At 35.3% G+C, this 22,730-nt stretch overlaps 2 protein-coding genes across 2 annotated transcripts; both read right to left on the bottom strand.

Moving 5' to 3' along the window:
* Positions 1-3,853: 3,853 nt before the first annotated feature.
* Positions 3,854-4,637, bottom strand: LOC125608653. Its single transcript, XM_048779088.1, has 2 exons — positions 4,352-4,637; positions 3,854-4,281 (listed from the first exon to the last, which is right to left on the bottom strand). The coding sequence occupies exons 1-2, from the start codon at positions 4,635-4,637 to the stop codon at positions 3,854-3,856; spliced, it is 714 nt and encodes a 237-aa protein (XP_048635045.1).
* Positions 4,638-8,131: 3,494 nt separating this feature from the next.
* LOC125608772 lies at positions 8,132-8,721 on the bottom strand. The gene has a single exon (XM_048779249.1). The coding sequence runs from the start codon at positions 8,522-8,524 to the stop codon at positions 8,198-8,200; it is 327 nt and encodes a 108-aa protein (XP_048635206.1). The 5' UTR covers positions 8,525-8,721; the 3' UTR covers positions 8,132-8,197.
* Positions 8,722-22,730: the final 14,009 nt, after the last annotated feature.

Genomic DNA, 22,730 nt, shown 5'->3' with positions numbered 1-22,730 from the left:
AACCCTAGAGAGAGCCTACTACACACATCAACCTCGTTTTAGCTCATATTAACACTTTTCTTTTATCGATTTATCTTTATTGTATCCGATCTCATTCCTTATGGTATTCAACCTTGTTTATTCAATAAAGTCCATTTTCGTCAACCGGAATCTGATTATATCGTTGTGTTCTAAGGATATTGTTACCCACAACCGTTTTCTTCCTTAGATTTAACATTCAATCACTACAAAATACTTAGTGTAGATTTTAGGATCTAAATTTTGGCGCCGTCTGTGGAGAAGATAAACGAAAAACATCCTTCCTAAGGACCCGATCCATGATTTCTAAGCACAACTATTGACCCCAGTCAATCCGAAATTTCTCAACCGAGAACCGCCGACATCGATCCCACTAGATCTGATCATAAGAACGAAACACTGTCCACCGGAAAAATAAATGCCGGTGGAGTCGACGATCCAACCGAGATGCAGCGAGCTCCTCCAACAGGAACCTCGGTTCCAGACAAGGGCTCAATCAACATGACCAGTATCTCCTACGCCCCTTTAGCTCAGACAAGAGAAGAAGTAACTGAACTCCAGGGCATGGTCTCGACGCTCATTGATAAATCCCGAGATCAAAATCCGCCTATCGAACCATCACAAACCGATTAGATTAAACCGAGAAAGAACTCGCCGAACATCGAGCTAACATCCGAGAAGGAACCAGATCCCGATCTGACCTATTGAATCGTACTCCGATTTCTCAAAACGCCGGGGTCTTCGTAACCCCTGACTTTCCAAGTGCCCGGTCCGGGTGCTACGTTGGATAAAACTCACAACATAACCCACAGCCCAGCATGGCCTATCGAAGTCTGAACTATAATGGTTTAGACGAAGTGACTATCGGAACACAAGGACCACAACGCCCGCAGGCAGACCTGAAGGGTCTCAAGCCGAGATCTCACCGACGGGTCATCGAGCTCCCGAAAATCGGGATCCACACACTGAAGCAACCTTTCATCAAACTGAGTACGCTAATCAAGCAAGACAAAATTGGGGACATTTCTCCTACGGGTTCACCAACGAAAAACTCAGATATCCATCTTTATTGTATATACGTCATTGTATCAATATCCCCAACATTACGTCAAAATCCATTTTCAAAAAAGCTGTATTGTTTATTAAGATATTTCAAAGAAGAATAAAGCTTCCCGAACTCAAACGATTAACCGTAATGCTGGACCGTAATCAAGTCTCCGGATATAGTTGATCCCGCCAGAAAGGCAGCAAATTACATTAGTAAAATATTTTACTACACCGACTAGACATCGATACAATATCTACTAAATTCAACCCACAACCTCGAAAGAAACTGGCCAAAACTCAAAACAAAAAAAAATAACTTAACAACCCAAAAAAATCACAGTTCTCTTTCTTTATAAAAGCAAAAACAAACAAATCAAAAAGCAAAAAAAAAAAAACACAAAGCACGATCCTTCAAAGCCGCTCCTCGTCATCGAACTCGCCGTCCTCATACTGACCATCCGAACGCCTCGAATCACCACCCGGTTCGGTCGCCCAAAAGGGACCTTCACGAAGAACTCCTCCGGGATATCCTCCGAAATCGATCTTACCAACAAAGAAATCCGATACCGCTGTCACATCGAGCTCGGCCCCAAGCTCGACCTCCTTTGCCCAAAGACGCGATAGTTCATCCGAAGCTAGCAAATTGATATCATTTATTTCCTTAAGAAGATCGATGTTGGACAAAACTTCTTGGAGACGTGTTTCACGGTTAGCCACCGCCTTCTTCTTCTCCCACTTCTCCTTCAAAGACATCAAGACGTCTAGATAGTCATCGGCCAAGACCTTTTTTGCTTCGTAAGTTATGCAGGGAAGGTCGTCAGCATATATATTCGCAGAAGATTCGATCTGCGCCTCCATAAAAAGAAACCTGCTCAAGAGCCGTCTTCCTTTCATTTCCTATAACTCGAAAACGAGCTTCAAGTGAGGCAGCTTGGTTCCCTTGTTTCTCAGCACCATCGAGCTGAGCGGCCATGGCACACTCTCGATCTTGGGCCATCTTCAAGCTAAGTTGTAGCTCCGAATGACCTTCTTGATCTCGTAAAGCTCGTCAAATAGAGGAACATCCTGCAAGCGTTTCTCCATGGTTGCTACGAACTCGTTGTTAGCCTCCATGGCCTAAAACACGACAAATCAACATGGAAACCAATAATTCGAAAGATCGAATCCCCACACGCTAGCGACCTAGCCTTGGCATGAGCAACATCCATCTTCACGTAAGCATCACGTTCCGTCATATTTCGCAAAGAAGGAAGCGGACACCCGGCCGGTTTGAAATGCCTGACAAAATGTGCCAATAGAACGGTTTCGCAACAGCGCCATCACTCGCAACTCCGGATCGATGATCGACACCAGTCATCTTTTCCTTTTTCGGAGGACGATCCCGTCCTTCTGAACCAGTCGGGCTGGTCGAGCTTGCACGAGCCGCCATTTTCTTGCCGCCAAGATTTTTTCACTCCAATTGAGCTGAGGTACGAGGAAGCCGAGTATCTTCACGAAGAACCTCTATGAGCGCTTCACTCACATCAGACTCACGAGAATTCACCCTCCTTGACGCCATGCCGCTTTTGCAGAGAGGAAAAGAAATTCTCGGTACACGAAATTAAAACGAAACGAGGTAATTCTTTATATAGCCAAAGACGCCGCAGTATCTCAACAGAAAAGAGAATAGAATCTCAAAGATTCAGAGAAGAAAGATATTGCGGAACTCACACTTATCCGTTCAAAATATTTGAAAACAACAGAGATCAAGATTACGAAGGATCCGCAAGATCGCAAAAGCAACACATACGTTCGGAATAAAGATTAAAAGAAAGAAAACAAAAAAAATCTTCAACAAGAGCCAGCCTCATCGCCAACCGACAACTCCCCAATTCGATTATCGGCCGTTGAGTTCGGAGATTTGGGGAAGATGGAGACTTGAAATAGACCAGTCTGGGACAGCAGCTAAATTGACAATGTCTTTGCAGTCTTTTTCCATTTCTTTCAGTCAAGCGAGCTCATCTTCCACGACCAAACCCCCGTCCTTAATCTCGTTCAACAGATCGATATTTGCAATCACTTCGTGAAGCTGGATCTCGGCGGCTACTTCCTTCCTCTTATTGGCCCATCTTTTCTCCAAATAGATCGGAATCTCCCAATAGCTATCAACGACCTCACGACGCACGATGTGGGAGCTTCGACGGATGTCTCAGTCTCGATCGGCCTCAAGATCCGCGATCTTAGTCTTTTGAGCAGTGACCTCGTACTCAAAAATAATCCTCTCTTGGCAAGCTCTTTTCCATTCATCCTTTAGAACCAATGTCTCCCAGTCATCTTCATGGCTTTCTCTTTAGTGATTTGAAGCTCTTATGTGAGCCTTCAAACCTCCACCTTTTCCTCCTCCACCCCCTTCTCACCTCGAAGAGCGTGCATGCAATCTTTCATCGCGATGGTAAACTCGTTAAAAACCTCCATAACCTAAGAAAACCAAAAAGGGGGGGGGGGGGGGAGGGAAGAAAAGCCTTGAAATAAAAGTACTACCCTTTTTCTGATGAAATACGTAAAGAATTTTGACATAGATGAACCTTGGAGTTTGCAACAGCTACCTTAGCGTAAGCCTCTCTCTCGTCCGAGGAAGCAAGAGATGGAAGGCGGCAACCACTGGACCTAGCACAATGTGCGAGGCAAACGAGATCCTCCCGGGTCCCAGATAGGGGATCATCGCCCACATGAACAAACGTTTTTTCAACCCTCTATTTCCATGCCCGGGTCAAGATAGACCAGACTTAACGGCCTTGGATGATCGAAGTCACTTGCGCCTACAAGCGGCGAGAAGATTCTGAGAGCCAAGACTTAGAGAGATAGGAGACTTTTGTGCCCCGGCTTCGTCATCTTCTTTGGAGTCAAAAATCGGGATCAAAGGCGACTCCCCGACAGATTTATTTTCTGGTGTCGATCGAGAGGTCCAAAACGACGACCTCCTCGAAAGTTTTCTGTCCAACCTACTCGATGACAACGAATTTGTAGAAGGAGTCGCAACTTCCTCCTGATCTAGCAAACGACCCACCTCATTCTCGGTGGTATCTTTGATAACTAGAGGCCTACCCTCTCCTTTCGGGAGTAAGAAGGCAGCTCGAATCCGAGATTGATCAAAAGACGACCAATGGGGATGACTCCGCCGAAGGACTTCAATCAGGCCCCAAAGCTCATCAGACATTAGAGATCTACCAAAGTGAACTAGAGCAAAAGAAAGCCAATATCATTACTTAAAAGTTGTCAAAAAAAAGCACTAGGGGAAAAAGCCTACCTATGTCTTCGGAACAATTACGAGGAAGTTTCGAGAAGTCAAAACTCCCCATGGACGCTTGATCGACCTTGAAGACAAAGAACTGTTCTCGCCACTTCTCTTCATGATATGGAACTCCTTCTATGATCTGAAGACCTGGGCGGGGAGACATGATAAAAGTCCCAGGATTCTGGTTGTTTTGCTTCATTAAACATACTTTGCGAAGCTCTTTGAGACCAAATCGCAAACCCTCCTCACGAGTCCTGACCAGAAGCGCTAGGAGATACCTCAGAAAATTAGGGCACATCTAGGTGAATGATAGGTCGAGCTCCGCCAATATATCAAGGATAGGTTCTGGAATCGGGAAAAAGAGACCGCAAGTCTCAAAGAAAGAGAGGTACGCCCCACAGTACCCGTCCCAAACGGCTTCAGGGGTCTCGAGCATGGAAGACAAGTCGAGAACGACATCGCGATCTACACTGTGCATCTTGTACAAGTTCTCAAGATGACGGCCGTAGTTGTCGCGAGAGGGAAAGATAATGATGTAGTCATCTCGGTAAAGATTTGGTGATCTAAGAATCGTGAATTGCAGAGGAAGACGATGGAAGACGATGGAAATTGAAATAAGGAATATGCCCTTGCATATTTAAAGCCAACCTAACGACTTTATCGCTACTATCGAGAGAAGTAATGAAAGGCTAGGGTTCGCCCTAGGACGTCACATATATCCGTTGCATCTAGAAGAGTAAAAGCGCGCGAAGCAACGGTTAGGAAAAAGTTCAAAAATCAAATCTAACTTGAACCAAGTTCTACGACGAAATTAAGAGTTATTGAATCACCTCTTCCCTATTCGCCAAGGGAAAGAGACTGGGGGACAAATGTTGGACTCAATTTCGGTCAGGTTTCGCGTTGGGCCATACGACTTTGAACAAAGAAAAGGCACAACCCGTGTCAACGAGTTCAAATGGAGCGACACCGAAGTCCCGAGATCACGGAAGAGGTTGAGAAGAATCCGAGTGAATCGACTATAAGAGGAAGACAAGACCAAGAGAAAATGACACGTAAAAAATCTAGAGAGAGCCTACTACACACATCGACCTCGTTTTAGATCGCATTAACACTTCGTTTATCGATCTCTCTTTATTGTATCCGATCTCATTCCTTATCGTATTCAACCTCGTTTATTCAATAAAGTTCATGTTCATCAACCGGAATCTGATTATATCGTTGTGTTCTAAGGATATTGTTGCCCACAACTTTTTTTTCCTAGATTTAATATTCAATCACTACAAAATACTTAGTGTAGATTTTGGGATCTACAATATATACACATATAAAGTATATGTTTAGAATTCTAATAGGCATAACCTCTATTGGAAGTGCTCAGAAGTATTTCCAAAAAAGTATCTTCCAATGTTTGAAGTCCATTTAGACGAGTTTCTTGGGTTTTTTTTGTGATTATATATATAACATACATTGGTTCAGTTGAAGCCAAAGCCCATTATCAGCTCAACTTAAAGTAGGGCTAACCCGTCAAGATTATATTCGTACTCCTGATGGTTTGAGTTCCATTGAGATTATGTAGCAGAAAAGAGATGTTATCACGTGAAATACAATGATGCAGAAGTTGAAAATCTCGATCATTGTGGAAGCAGAATTAACACTTCAGTTCCATCTAAAGTTCTTTTTAATCTAATTACTATTACTATCGATATGACCCTGTACATAAATGGGCTACATATGACCAAATTGAAGAGAAAGCCTTTGTGTGTGCGTGAGTGTGAGCATCTCCAAGAAGCACTAAATATATCTTTGTTTTCAGATTAAGAATGTCATAACTTGTGTGGAGCAAGAGACGGCTCCAAGAGCCTACTAATGAGTGTAATATCTGACTAAGAAAGATAGAACACTAAGGTTATGGGTATTCGAAGTCACGAGTTCGATTACTGGCAAAGTCAAAAGAACTAACTTGACATGTTTGTTTTTGTTTTCCGACCTGGGGTAATTATGAACCTACACTCATAACTTATTAGTAGCCGAAATATAACTTTTGTATCTTCTTGAAAATGTTGATCTCATTTCAATGAACTGAAAATTAGGCATTGTGGTTACATCCTGGAACTTTTTTAGCCAAATTGTTATTAGCTTAAGAGAAGAACCAATGTCAATAGAGATCAAAACTAGATAAACTAAATTGACAAATCTGAATATGATTTGGATATATACAATTAGATCGAAACAAGCATTGATCTCTCTCTCCTCCCCTTCCTCTCTTCCTCTCAAGCCGCAAGTTTTCAAATTCAGTCGCTGCTCCGGTGTCCGGAGGCCTTGGCTCCGGCTGGGCTCGCGTTAGCTCCGGCGCCGGAGGCTCTCTCTCCCTTGCCTCTGGTTTTTTCGTTTTGCTTCTCTTCCTCTTTTCTCCTCGTCCGTCGACATGTTTGAGGCCCTGGTCTCTGTCTTGCTCCGGAACCCTAGATCTTCCCGGGGAGTGATAGATCTGGCAGGTAAGATTGGTTTCTGGTGTCTTGACGAGCCGGCGAGGGTTGAGATGTGAAAGGAGTCGGCTTTTAGGGTGAGGCTTGGTCAGATCTCGTTTTCCTTTTGTAGATCTGGTCATTGTCTCGGCGGTTCGTGGCGCTTGAAGGGTTTTATCGGACTCTCTCCACTGTTCTTCATATTATTCTTTATCTAGTGTATCGTATGGAGTGGTTTGTCGGATCTCAGTGGGACGGAACTTGGTGTCTTGATTCGTCCTTCGGTTAAGCCAGCTCTCAATAGAGACATCAGTTCGATCTGGTGGTGCGTGCTTAGTCAGCTTGGTGGTCGTGTGGCTGCGGTTTGTCTGAGATTTCGGCGTATGTGGATCCGAGTCGTCGGTTGCTCTGTCGTCTATGGCAGATTCAGCCTAGTCTTCGGAGGCCTCTCTCTATTTGTCTGGATTATCGTTTTGCAAGGTCTTTGTGATTGAGTCATTCGAGGTGACTCGTCTTCTCTGTGTCCGCTTAGCCGTCTCTGCTCGTCTCTCCATCGTGGCATAGCGGCTCAGCGCTAAGAAGACCGGGTTGGGTTCTCTTACCCGGGCTAGGGCGTCGGTTTTCAGAGCTTCGATTGGGTCAGTTGAGGCTCAGCCGGCGAGGAGACCTAGTGGGATGTTAGCCTTCCCAGTGTTCAGTTGGCCAATTGGCCTCTTGAGCAGGTTAATGTTTCGATTCTTTTTCAGGACACAGAGCTTTGTTCCTTGGTGGTGCTTCGCCGCAACCTGTCTTTCTCGGGTTGTTTGACGTGGTGTGGTTCTCACATTCGCGTTTCTTTCAATCCTGCCGGTGGATTCTCGTGGTGCAGCGCTTGCCGTGTGGTATGCTCCTTTCCCCTTTTATCCATCCGGTTTGCGCGTAATGATCAATGGAGAGCTCAAGCTCGAAGAAGCCGTCTAACACCAGCTACTCCGGAGGTGTCGTGTGAGTTCCGGTAACCGAAGAAATGAGGTGAACGCCACCCTCTTGCGGATCACATCGAAGGCTGAGAACGGTGTTGGATAGTTTAGGAATTTAGAAATTGGCTAGCGGAACGCGCCGGACCGGGTGGTTGAGCGAAGCTAGCCGATGTATTTTGACTTAAACCATTTTGGTGAAAACGAGCTTGTAATCGAAACTGAATGCCCGTTCTCGGGAAGATAAATAATATATATATATATATATATAAAAAAAAAAAAAAAAAAAAATCTGAATATAATCAACTGATCAGTTATAGCATCACCGACCATCATTTATGACAGTTAAACAAAAAAATACATAAAATATCATACATAATTTTTTATTATTATTATTATACATTAATTAATTAACAAAACAAGAAAAAGATCATTATTTAGTACAACTTGGTGGAGTTAGATCTGCCAAATTTCTTGGAAGCAGAGGAAGTCAGGTCGCCGGATCTCCTCCTTAGCATCTGCCTCATACCGTCGGCCACAAGAACAGCCGGATTATCTTTAAACTTCCCACAAAACGACACATGGGCCCTAACAGCTTCATCAACAGTAGTCATCTTCCGGCGACTGACTTCGTCTCTCACGGCTTCTGAGCAAAGACCACAGAGCCATTTGTTGTCGAAGTTGGATTTGACTTCACTAATGTAATCTTGTGTACACTCTTCCATCAATCCACAACACTCACATCTCACAGATTCAATCTCCATAGTCACCAAAGAAAAAAGAAAAAAAAAACTTATAGCTTAACAAGAAAAGTGTTCTTGGGGTTGATGAAAATGGTTTTCGTGTTGTGTGTATTGAGAGCACCTAAGTTAACTGCTTTATATGACTACTCCTATGTTGCATTCGTTGGCCGGCTCTCAACACTTTCAAGTTTCAACAATTAATATTATATTACACTCTAGAGCGATGAATATAATTGGGCAAATATAGTAATTAATAGTAGTCTTACGGTTACATTGGATTTTTATTAATTATTGTGTATGTATGCATCTGCTTGTGTATATATATTCAGTAAAAAATTATATGAATCATTGATCTTTCAGTAGATTTCTAAACAGAGTTATTAACACTCAAAAACAGTTTTAAGTTTTTTATAACACAATAATACAGTTTCTACTCTTATGACACTTTTTCTTAATTTTTTTTAACATATTCCATTCATTACTAACTAAAGTATAACTAAAGCATAATCTGTAAGACCCACTAATTTATCATCTTCTTTCGCTTTTCTTTTTTCTTAGATCTTATTTTCTTTTTTGTTTTAGTTCACAAAATAAAAACACAATCTCATCTTCTCTGTTTTCACAGCTCATCTTCACTGTGCTTTCTAGTCCTCATCTGTAACTCCGATAAACCTCAGCCCAGTTCAATTGCGGGTTATATTTTCCTTCGCCATGAATCAACATGACCAAGCTTCCTCCACGTCGTGCTCTGCAACTCATCCGCCTCGTGGTCAGAATCCACTACTGTGTTGTACGGTGAAGCTCGGGCAACAATGGAGTTTTTTCTCATATTTTTACATTTGGTCATTTATTTGTTATGTTATTATCAGTTTGACCCAAACTATCAAATTTTAAGATACATCCTTTTCAATTGTCCAAAAACTTTTAATTGCTTAATCCAATCCCTACAATATGTAGATATGAATTTAAAATGTAATATAACATATTTCTATACATATATGTACATAAAAGTATTAAATATTATAATTTGATAAATGTACAAATGAATCGGTGTACATGTATCATTTCGGAGAATATGGTACACGTGGACAGTCGAATATATGTGTACACATTGAAGATATTTGACACACTGAGTAGCTTTAAAGTATAATTCAAAAGGTGATTTTGGGTTTTTAACCAGACAGTTTGATTTGCGATTTTAGTGAAGAGGCATGATTGTACGGTACATTGCTTTAATGATATACAATGTACACAAGTGAAGATGGATACATACACATGTACACATATACACATATAAACATATACAAATTTACACATATATGCATTCCACAAACTGTCTTATGCAATTATGTATGCAACTACAATATTAACAACTAAATGCTACTTAAATAATCTAAATTAACTAATTAAGATACAATAATATTTAAATGCTCATATTGTATATGTACATCTATTTCATGGTGTACATATGTACATCAACTTCAAAGTGTACATGTGTACAATTCATATGTTCTTTATATATAAACAAACCGCGCCACAATTGCATACAAGATCACAATTAAAACAATCATAATTAGATTTGTATTTCTCCACTAAAACCGCAAATCACATTGTCTGGTTAAAAACCCAAAAACCCAAAATCACATTTTGAATGATACTTGAAAGGTACTCAGTGTGTCAAATATCAGCAACGTGTACACATATATTCTACTGTCCATGTGTACAATATTATACGAAATGATACATGTACACATATTCATTTGTACATTTCTCAAATTATGATATTTAATAATTTTAATGATTCTGAGTATAGTTGTTAAAAAGATGTATTTAGAGGGTTTTGGTACATTTAGTTCTTCATTTCATTCGATAGGGTCTAAAATGCAAATTTAGAAGTTTTAGGTTAACTGAAGATGACTTATTTGCAAATCCGAAAGTTTTAAGACAGTAGTGGAAATATTTAAAATTACAAGGATCACATATGAAAATTAAGGAAACTTAATTTCAAGGTTTAACAATGGTGATATAATCTCGGATGCGGTGGCGACTTCCCTTTACGGTCCACCAGAGGCACGAAGAGAGGCTGAGATCACCACGAAGACCTCTTGGGACACCGTGGAAGAGAGGCTGAGGGCACGAGGTTGAGGCTTCCCATCAAACTTGAGATATTGCAGAAGAGAAGATATGTATAGAAGAAAAGAGATGGTAGTGGAGCTCTTCGTACCTATCAATTGCGGTGGAAAACTTGTCAACTTATATCAATCATGATATTTATGGTCTGTGATGTAAATCAGTCACTATGAGTTCAATTAGTGGCTCAATCTGAATTTTGCAGAGATAATCTTTTGAAAAAAAAAGATTGGAAATCAAAGATTTTAAAATGAAGAAGATAAGAAAGTTTCAGAGAAAAATAAATAAAAGAGAAATGAAAGTGGATCAAGAAGATAAGAGAGATGAAAGTGGGTCATACTATTTATAATATAATTTTGTTTTAAATTGAAAAACTGAACGATAGTTGATAAAGCTAGAGTAAAGTGTGTCTGTAGCATAAACTGCTTTATTGTGTCATAAATAACTTAAAACCGCCTTTGAGTGTAATTCTTTCTTTCTAAACAATCACCGTTGTTGTCAGAGGAATTAATCGTGGGTTCATGTTACAAAAAAAACCGTGGGTTCAGTAGCCAATAGCGTAGCCATCTTATGACATTATGGTATTTAAATTGTAACAAAGAATAACCTATTTATCCAAAAAACAAATATGTGAGGGTTATTTTTAACAAGTTTTTAAGCTTTTTTAAAAAAAAAAAAATTTGTTCAATTAGTAATCTGCGGATATTCCAGATCTATAAAAATAACTAACTATCAAACGAAGATGCAATTCACAGATAAACACTATCTATGGATATTTAAATGAAAACTAATATGGTCATATATATGTGTAGGCGGACATTTAATGCCATGATGTTATTTTGAATCCAAAGTTCCATGAAGAAGCTACACAGATTTAGAAGAATTCTCTTTATTTTCTGAAAGTTGTACATGTGTAGTTGGCAGATCTCCTATATATTAATTCAGAAACATTTTGAAAGAGCAATGATTAAATGTCGTCACCACAATTCTTCTCACCAGAAATGTTTATGTGTCGCCTTAAAATGATTCTTATTAAAAATGCTCACATCTCGTCATCATATGCACTCTCACAAAATACATTAAATAGCCTTCATTTTTCTTAAATAAAAATACGGAATTGTCTAATATGAATTCAAATATATATTGTAACTAATGATACTAAATAATAAAAAAATTATAACAATTTATTTCCTCTATCATTTTTATTTAATGTTATATTACTAAAATAAATTAAATAATCACAATAACCATATAATAAAAATAATTTTTATATTTTGAATTTTAAAAATAATTATAAATTACTTAAAATGTTAAATATCTCAAATTGAAAATTTTGTGATCATTAGTTTGTAACTTTTATTATAAAAATATATAAATGGTCATTAATCATATGAGTAGAAAACCTTATTTAATAGATATGTAAATTATAAATGTGTATATATATATATAATATAATTTATAATAGATAACATTTGAGTTGATGACAAAAAAAAAATTAGATAACATTTGAGAATCTATAACTATTTCAATTTCAAAATTTCACAAACAATATCATACTTGAATTAAATTGAGTTTACAATTAATGAAATTATTAAATTATATGTAAATATCTTATTTTATTTTAAAATATTATAAAGTATAAATTATTTGTTTAATAAATATTTTATAAAATATGTCATTCTGCGTATGGCGCATGTTATTACCTAGTTATTTTACTATAAGTCTACATTCTATACGTACTAATTTTACTAAAAGTCTACATTATAATGTAGAGTATTTATTTGGCTCATATAATATGTATATAAAATGTTAAGAGTTTATTTGTTTCTAACATCAACTTTGTGTGTTTAGCCGACAGTCTACTAAAAAGATACGATATAACTTATAAAGTATATAATCAATATTAAATAAATATAACATAATGTATTTTTTTTTTTTGCAACAGAAAATATTATATTGAATAGATAAACCAACAAAAATCAAATACATAGAAAAGATAGTTCATATCTAACTAATAAATCAACAATCATATTATGAACCCAAGGTATATATATAGAAACGCTTGAATTATTGAAATATTCTTTGCATTACTGCTATCTCCGCTGAAAAGCTTGGCATGGCTGAAGATCCTTAATTTTGCGAATAAGTCCTTGCAATCCGAACCAAAATCCTGACATGTATAATAATTAGCACATTTTTCATTATCCAATAAAGTGCTTCTAGCTCCGAATGTAAACAAGATACTTTTCTCTTTTATTTTTCCATATCCATAAGCTGGATTTTTCTAAACATATAGTTTTAAACTCATCCACAACAATTGTATTGTGATGTAACAGTTCATGAACCGTCATTAAACATACTATTTATGGAAAATTTATATCTGATGGTTGCATCTCTATAGTGGGTGTTCTATTTGCTGCATACCAAACTTGGCATTCTCTTTTCGCAGGTATGATCAGATCAAGTGGATGTCAATTGATTCTTCTGAATAATTTATCATTGTGAGGTGTCCGAAGATACCAAATTATACATGAATAAGGACTTTTATCCCCCTATAGATTGTCAATTCTATCTTCAACGAGAAATTATCATCTAGATTAGTGTAGACATTCAAAACCAAAAAAATATGTTCAGACTAGAAGGCGTCAACGATAATTCTCATGTTTGTAAAGATAGTGGACATTCAAAGATTACATGGGTCACAAATTCATCAAGTTCCCCACATCTAACGCAATAATTATCACATCGGATATGACAATGTGTTAGATTCATTATTACAAGTATATGTCATTTTACAATCTGCCATATTAGATGGCGCATATTCTGAGGTGCATTTTTGTCCAAGCGAAGGCTTGAAGCTTAGTGATACTTGGCTCTGAGTATACAATCTCATAATCTTGCTTTAGGATCTTCCCCGCGACTCAATATTCCGACTTAACATTGTACATGCTACTCTTCATAGAGCTAAACAAAAAATAAATTATAAAATTAAAAACATAAAAAAATAAAATTATAAAGTTACATTATATATAATATTAAATTGTAAATCATATATTTAAAACGTTTATGATTATATTAAAGCTATTCATTTATAAATGTAATTTTATCCGAACGGACATATGGGTCAAGCTCTAGTATTATTGTTTAAAAATTAAGTAGTTATTACCAGAAATATATAAATATAAGAAAAATTCTAAATAATTAAAAGAAAAATAAGATGGAGGATGGAGACGAGTTGCCATAATTTGCTCCATGTTCTAAGGGACATGGGAAGGTGGAAATAGAGACAAAGGTGGTTGGGTTAATAGGAGGGTCCATCACCTACCCAATTGTTATACATCCACACACACATATATGCATATATTATCAACACGAATCACACGATATATGGAGAAACTATCTAGATGCATTAGTTGTCTTCTTCTGGTTTCATCATCTATTATTTAACAAAGTAACAATATGAATTGACTTTTTTTTTTGTCATCAACTTAAACATATTCATATTGACTATATAAACCACACCGGTAACTATGCATCTATGTGAGCAACGAAAGACAGTTGCTTTCTAACACTTCGTGCTAGATTATCCGCCCTCAAATTCTACGTTTGTGATATATGAATGATCTCTTAGTTGAGAAAACTTTTTTGTAGAGTCTTGATGTTTTCCAAATAACTTGAAAAAATAATGCATTATTGCGTCTATTTAGACAGAGTCTTTTTACATACATAATATTTACATGAAATTCAAGTAATGCTCTTAAATTTTAAAAGATGAGTCGAGTTGAAGCCAAACGTACTCGTTTCCATCAGAATAAACAATAATTAAGGCCTACGAGTATTCTATAGCCACACACACAGAAAACGATGTTCTCGAAGCTAATAATGTACTATTATCATCACAATTTACCAAAGGAAAAATAGATCTAAATTTAATCTATTTTTTTTTTTGTAACTGTAAAAGATTAAACCCGGATCTATTAAAAACACAGACCTAATCTCCAGATAAAAAGTGCAACCCACGGATGGATCTTCTTCCGGATATTCAAATGGGCCGTAAACATGGACCCATATCCGCGTGGCCACATGTGAAGCTAATAATTTCGTACTAAAAGAGAATCGATTCCTGGCCTGGACCAACAGGGCAACTCCTTTTCTAGTGAAAACTACTAGACCACCACGATGTGGTTTAATCTGCCTATTTTCATCACACTTTCTCTAATTTACCATTATTTAGGGCCTAAAAAACGTACGAAGCTCCTTTATAATTTACTTGATGTTAAATACATTTTATATAACCTTAAATTAAATTATATGATCATTTAAAAATACAGAAGATAATCTGCAGTTAAAGGTTGTGTCTTGGTATTACTAAACTATGAAGTATAGAAATGAAAACTAGTTCAGTGTCATACCTCGAGGCATAAACTCTTGTGGGCGGTTTGTAAGTAAACAAAAAAAAGAAAATTAGAAATTGAATGCAACGTATGGTTAATTAATTTCAGTTACCCTATATGGCTATATGTCATGTCTCTCTCGACAGTTTCTTTACTTCGGTTGTGAGTTGTGACTATCTTTCAGCCATAGATTTTTCTACATTAGCCACGTCATCGAGCATTAGTCGTATACATTACATTACAGTTACACACATCACATAGTGCATATGTTGAATTTTGTTAATTTGCATGCAACATTATTAACTTCTTAATTGGCATTAAACCACGAAACATTTAGTGATACTTATTATATATTTAACCTTTTGTTAGTTTCCTTCGTGATAAGAAAAAACTTTTGTTAATTTCCAAACACGAGCATGAGCTTTACTTCCCATAATGCTGACAGCATTTTTATTTTGTAACGGAACAATTTTTTTTTTGGTAAAATGTTAAATTTTATACCAAATTTTTAATTGTAATAGAAATTACAGTGAAAACAAGTAAGGCATTACATAAATTAAACTAAACACAAGCTTAATGCGGACAAGAGCCGAACTTGGAGAAGATTGCGGAGCAAAGTTTAAACCTAGCTAAGCAGCGAAACGGGTTCAGACCAAAGAAAACCGAAATAATCGAGGACGAGAGCCAGGCACCACAAGCTACCGGAGAGAAAAGCACTTTCAAACCTTGAAACAACGGCTCCTACAGCTTCCGACGTCCCTTCCCAAATCAGGACCGGACCAAGAATCCAAACAGGAGCAAACCCAAAAACATCCGACAGAAGATACTTTCGATGGCACGAGAGAGAACCACTGATCGACGATGTCGTCGTTCGTAGAGATGAGCTGAAGATTGCCGTCCCATCCAAACACAGAACAATTTCTCTGACTGCTTTTCTAAATGCTTTATTTTTTAATAAATTATTATCCTAAAGATAAATCAAAAATCTTTTTTCTTTTTTAAGTGGTTGGAGACTTAGAGTTGGACAATGAATAAAAAGTTTTAAACTATGTAATTCTCAACCAAAATAGTAATAATAATAATAATAATAATAATAATAATAATAATAATAATAATAATAATAATAATAATAATAATAATAATAATAATAATAATAATAATAATAAATATATGTGGTGCATTGGGATAGGTGCATTGGGATAGTAGCTTACTTTAGTGTTTGGATTTAGTTTTGTTGTGCCCATAATCGATTTCCATCAGGAATGATGTTAGGCCAAGTCCAACCACACGGTAAAAACAGCAAAATAATGTGTTGATTTGATGTTTTCTCTCTCCAACCCAACAATATATCAAACGGCATTTTAGTGTTATTCTCTTTTTTTGATACAGTGTCACATCATATTTGGTGCAACACTATTGCAGACATCAAAAAAAATTTTTGTTTGTTAAAACTGTTTATTTATGTATTATTTAATTATATTTAATTACATTTGATTTGTATGATTAGTTTACAATTGAATGAAATTTTTTAATTATATCACCATTGTTTTGTTATATTTTAATTGTTATAAAATATTAGGTTTTATAAAACAAATATAAAATTAATTTTAAAATACATAACAAAGTCTAATTCAAACATTTGTAGTTGGAATATTATAACATTTATATCTAAATATGTTATAATTTAACTTTTTCATGTGTGTTTAATTAATTAATATAACATTATGTATTAATAATAATGTTATTATATAATGTAAATACATTTAAATATAATTATTATTTTCGTTAGAATTTTAATATTAGTTAATATATTTTAGTTAATATATTTTAGTCATAAAATTATTAATATTTATCAAAACTATTAAAAATAAAAGAATTTGATTAATAGTAAAATAATGAAAAATATTCGTTTTTAGTGTAACATTTGGTGTTGTGGTTGGAGACACACAAAAAAAATTACACTAAAATAATGTGATTTTTGACACTAAAATGGTGTCATAGGTTGGAGATGCCCGAACTTCTCCCAGTTTACAAAAATAATAAAAATAATGAAAAATATTAGATGAGTTTGTCATGTTTTGAGATAAAATTTTTTTTGTTATTTATTCATCTATCAAGACAATTATACTCATATCCCCTGTTCGGGAACGCGCTAGGTGCTAATCGGGCAGTCGGCTTGAGCCTAGCGTCTAGAGAAAAAGTCAGGGACTATGCGGAAATTATGCGGGGCAGAATTTTTAGATTGTTCAATATGTTATAAAACATTTTAATCTTTAATTGTATATAACATTAATATATTTTCATGTTTAGGACTGTATAAACACATAAATAGAATATATAAACTTAATATAGTGTAATTTCATCAAAATTATAAATATAAATTATATTTATCAAATTTAAGTAAAATAAATAAATAAAAATATTATTAAAAAAAATAGATTAGGCGGCCGCCTAGACGGTTAGGCGGTCATCTAGGCAGATAAAAATTGGACATCCGATTTTTCAAACCGATTTGGTATAAATCGAAATGGATGAATGACACCTAGCGACTAGGCGGCCACCTAGGCCGCTAGGCGCCGATTTTTAGAACATGGCTCATATCCAAATGAGGTTGTTCTTAGGCTCAGTGCATGTATATCCTTTAATTTTTTGTTTTCTTAGTTCTTTAGAGGTCTCAAAATATTTATCATGTCAACGGTCATTTATAAGTTGATCGCTTGGTTTGACCGTCGAATATAGTAAAATATTATCTACAATCATGTTATATAGATTTCTTTATAATCATGTAAACATCTTATTGAAACACACGATGTAGTATGGTAAAAGAATAAAACAAAATCAAATGTTATTTTTCGTTTTTGCTCAACAGTCAAATGTGTTTTATGTCAAAATCGGGGATAGACTTTCTCTGCATGCACAAAATTCTACATGATTAACTTATGTGGCAACTCAATCCCTAATTGTAAGCTAAATAATTGGCGCATAGAGGTTTTACAGAAATTTTAATATTTATAACATTAGATCTTGCATAGAGGTTTTACAGAAATTGTAAGATCATTTTTAACTCCATGCTTAGACTTTTCTCTCCTTTTTTCAATACTTTTCTGTCAATGATGTTCTCTTACATGCCACCAATGATTACGATGATTACGATGATAGAACACATTTCACATATTTGTAGCCATATGCTCGTGTGGGTTTGGTTTCGAGTTATTTTCAAGAATCATGTCACTAATTTTATTTCAATTTACATAATCATATCCGCCAATATGAGTCTTACTTCACACGCATAAACTTTATAATAATTATTGATTTACAAGTTTTCTTTTAATATCTAGTTAAGACTCGAGAAATACCATAGCTGACTCACTACAAAGTTCCTACTTCAATTTTTTCTTACTGTTGTGTATTTATGTATAGGAACATGAAAATTATACTTTCGTTCACAGAAAATGATACTCATGCTTAGAAGTGTTGTGATTAAACCTCATTCGTAGCATTTCTAAATCCTTAGGGCGTCACTAAACTTAAGAAGTGTTGTGATTAAACTAATTTTGAAGCAAAGAGACTAAAATCGATTAAATTAGTTTAATTGTGATTAAACTAAAATAATTTTGAAGCAAAGAGACATAACTAGTACCAAATTTTAGTTCATCATTTTTATAAAACACGCTTATAAAATCGATTCTAGTTGATTGTACACTACTTGAACACCATGGTGGCAATAAGTATGAATTTTAATATAAGCGGCTACAGCCTACAGACGCCGCAACTATTTAAGATAGTATGGATTAAAGAGAAGGTAAACAAAAAAAGTGGTTGTATTCAGCTTTTCTGCTCGCCAGAACAACGTATAAATATACAAGTAGTCACAACCAAAATAACAAGCAAGAAAATGGTTTAGTGGCATGTTATCCCCTTGGGATGGACCAGTTCTCCAAAAAAGAAAAAAATACAGAATCTAAACCTCGTCCTAGGGAGTTGTGTCAACGGATCCAAAACCTTCTAATCACTAAAAAAATCATTCAAATGGCAGAAGAATATATTGATGAAGAGTTAAATAGATGACCAAAGCAATCTATAATGGGATTGGTTGTAGTGGCATCAAATCAACTTGGTTGGATCCGGAGCATCTGCCATAAGATTTTCTTTATTTCAAAATGTCCCCAATCTTTAGTCAGTTCATAATTAGGGACATCATTAGTAGGCATGGGCATTCGGGGTCCCAAACGGGTTTCGGTTTTATCCAATCGGATTTCGGTTTTTCGGGTTTATCAAAATCAGCCCCATTCGGATTATATGAAAATTCGGTTCGGGACCGGTTCAGATTCTATCGGGTTCGGGTCGGGGTTAGTAAATCTTCAAACAACCGGTACAACCCAATATACTTTTGGGTTCGGATCCCAATCGGTTTTTCGGTTTAAAAGTACCTAATTTTTACCTATTTTATAACCAAAACATGAGTAAAATCGGTTCTTCAGTTTTAAAATACCTGATTTATATCTATTTTGTAACCAAAACTTAAGTAAAATCGATTCAAAAATAAGTAACATCAACCGTGATCATTCAAAATCAAACGAAAAGTAAACATATTTACTGATAAAAAGAAAACCAAATAAATAAAAGCATAAAATGAAAACTAAGTTCTCATGACATGAGAAACATTCTTTAACAAAAACACAATCTAAATCTAAATACTTCAAGATTCAACGGCCATCTTCAACCACCAACCTTCATGCAATAGAACCACCAACCTTCATGTAATAGATAAGTATTTTAGATGTTCAATATTTCATAGTGTATTTTGGATACATATTTGGAATTGAGATCATGTTTGGTACAAGATCTTTTCGAGGTTTTGAATGTTTCAGATTTTATCGGATATCCATTTAGATTCGGGTTCGGTTCAGATAATACCCATAACCCGAAATACCACAAAACAAGATCCATTCGGTATTTACGTCGGGTTCGGATCGGTTCGGATTCATTTTTATCGGATCGGATTCGGTTCAGATTTTTGGGTTCGGTTTATTTGCCCAGCCCTAATCATTAGTATTCAGTTGACTAATTAAACCTAATTCAAACAAGACGCATTCAATCAACCACTCAACGTGGGTCATATAATGATTCTAATCCACTCCTTTTAATATAGTCGATAGCCTGCATTGGCCAAGTTGGATTATATATATATATATATATATATATTCTCTCAATCTCAATTATTGATGATTAAAGAAATGAAAATGTTCCAAATGATTACGACTTTGGCCAATATAGGAAATGATGATCTAGTAAAGTCATATAAATTACATTAACAAACAGAAGTCAAATCAGTCCGTAATAAGGAGGTTACATGCTAAATTATTTCTAAAAATGAAATAAATCTGTCAAACGTTATGGATAATTGTATTGTACCGCATAACTAGCTAATGCATTTTCCTTGCGAATAGATTAGAAACATAGAGTAAATAGATCGAATATACAAACTAGAGATTTGATTAGAGGTGAAATTCGGTTGATCTATGCAGAGCCGCCCAACACGAAATGATGCATAAGCTTATAAAAATTATGCACCGGTACTCTTCTAAAATATTGTGTTTTCTGAAAAAACACACATAGAAATTCAGTATTCCGTGCTACACCAGTTTCTCATTATTTATGCCCTCAAATTTTTGAATTTTTTTTGCATCTAAAACCCTTGCTCATTGAGATAGATATATGTCAGGGACGGATCTGAATATACATATATATATATATATATGTATGCGGAATATAACATAAAAATGTAAAATATGCAGATAATGATGACATGAATCACAGCATGTTAAAGCGATATGAATCTTGGGAATGAAACAAGAGCGGGCATTCGGCAATAGTTCCCAGGTGTGCTTATGAAACCAACAATGTTGTAGTAAGGGCCATACTTAATTGAATGTAGGGATGCTTATTAGATAAACCCGACCAACTATATAAAGGATCACCAAGGAGCTGCCAGGGAAATATATAAATAATTCATAATTTGGATATTTTTGTGCGTGAGACATAAACACAAAATGGGTATGAAAAGAAAATTTGATTGGTGGATAGGAAAACAAATTTCATATGTCTAAAATGATTGTTGGATTCAACCCTTTCCCCTTTGCAACAAAGTGGAAATGCATGTCCTACACATCACATGTCTCATTCATGTGTGTCCTAAAATGATAATAGCAAACTTGTGGGATATCTGTAAAAACAATGTTTATTTTGTTTTCGGTTACTTAAATACATGTGTAGTCCGATTAAAGTCTAATCGATCGAGATAAATAAATGAAAGTAGCTACAGTGATGAAATTCTGATTATTGAATACTTTCAAATAACTTGGTAGATGTATAGACCTGAGGATTAATTTTAGTGTGTATTTAACATCATACAGTCTGATCAATACGACAAGGAAAAAATGTAAAGAAACAACATGTTTGGTAGAATTTGTTATTTCTGACAAACAATAATATTTTAAGGAATACTATGCATATATATATATATATATAAGATCATTATTATCACGGGAGATTAGTAGGTTTCTTAACAAATTTTTTGGTTTAGGCTCCACAAAAATCTCTAAAATCGATTCTAGAAATCGTGAAATAAAAATCGAATTTGGTCTGTTTCTTGCACTATTCGCGGGCCCCACTGATACTGGCGACCCACGATTAGTGAATTTTTTTGTTTTTAATCAGATAAATAAATAATAACAAAATTGAGCCTAGGAAACCGTACACTACGGTTATAGCGATAATCATGGTCTAATCTAATAACATTCACCTTGTTTAACCCCAAAAACTTGCATAAGATTATGTCAAGGATTTTATATAAATAAATAAGAAATGCAGAATGTCGGCTCCTTTGTGTCATCACTGTCATGTACTTGGTTTCATTGTTTTGCCATATCCATATACAAAGTTCGATCCAAGCTTTCGAACCCACAACCATAAATGCCATAAGCTAAAAATGATATACAAACCCAGCAGAAAAATTATGTAGGGTCATAAGTTGTGAAATTTTTTTAAAAAATAATAGAAGGGGTTGTAAAAAAAGTAATAGAAGGGGTTGTTAGAAAGGATTGAACCTAGTATTTGTGAGTTCAATACAGAATTTTTCTATCACTGCGCCACAATTACTTAATAAACAATATGATACAAACTGAAATCTATAATATTTTTGTGGTGTCAGTTGATCCCACATCCTCTCAAGTGGGTTCACCTCTGACAAGCCGTATTGTGTTTAGTTATTCTATATATACATATGATACAAACATTGGAAAACAAAAGATACAAACACTGAAAACAACACTTTAGATGTCTAGCGAATAAAAATATGTTGTTACATTTCCTTTAAAAAATACCAAACAGTTAAAAGGATTATTCATATTAATCAATACTAAAATACACGAGTTAAGTATCTGTAATTTTAATAAGTAACTAGGTAATAACCCGCGCCTTGCGCGGGATGTGATTATTAGTTTTGTTATTTTTAATAAAAAAAAAACAAATCTATTTAATCTGGATATCGGTTCGGTTTTAAGTTATTTTTTTTGTTTTTAATCTCCTAAAATATAACCATTATTTTAAATTAATATTTATTTTGGTTTATTCTGTTAGAACGTTTGTTTTTTAGTTTTTTCGGTAAAATCCAAAAATTATTATTATTTATTTATTTTCAT

The sequence above is a fragment of the Brassica napus genome, chromosome A5 (assembly GCF_020379485.1).
Source record: "Brassica napus cultivar Da-Ae chromosome A5, Da-Ae, whole genome shotgun sequence".
In the NCBI taxonomy this organism is placed as follows: Eukaryota; Viridiplantae; Streptophyta; class Magnoliopsida; order Brassicales; family Brassicaceae; genus Brassica; species Brassica napus.
The sequence above is the reverse complement of the archived record's forward strand: the minus strand, read 5'-3'. Positions and strand labels throughout refer to the sequence as shown.

Excerpts from the sequence above, each read along its gene's own strand:
- LOC125608653 (XM_048779088.1), bottom strand. The coding sequence starts at position 4,637 with ATGTGCCCTAATTTTCTGAGGTATCTCCTAGCGCTTCTGGTCAGGACT. Across the intron at positions 4,282-4,351 it reads TAATTGTTCCGAAGACATAG|TTCACTTTGGTAGATCTCTA; the intron begins GTAGGCTTTTTC and ends CTTTTGCTCTAG.
- LOC125608772 (XM_048779249.1), bottom strand. The coding sequence starts at position 8,524 with ATGGAGATTGAATCTGTGAGATGTGAGTGTTGTGGATTGATGGAAGAG.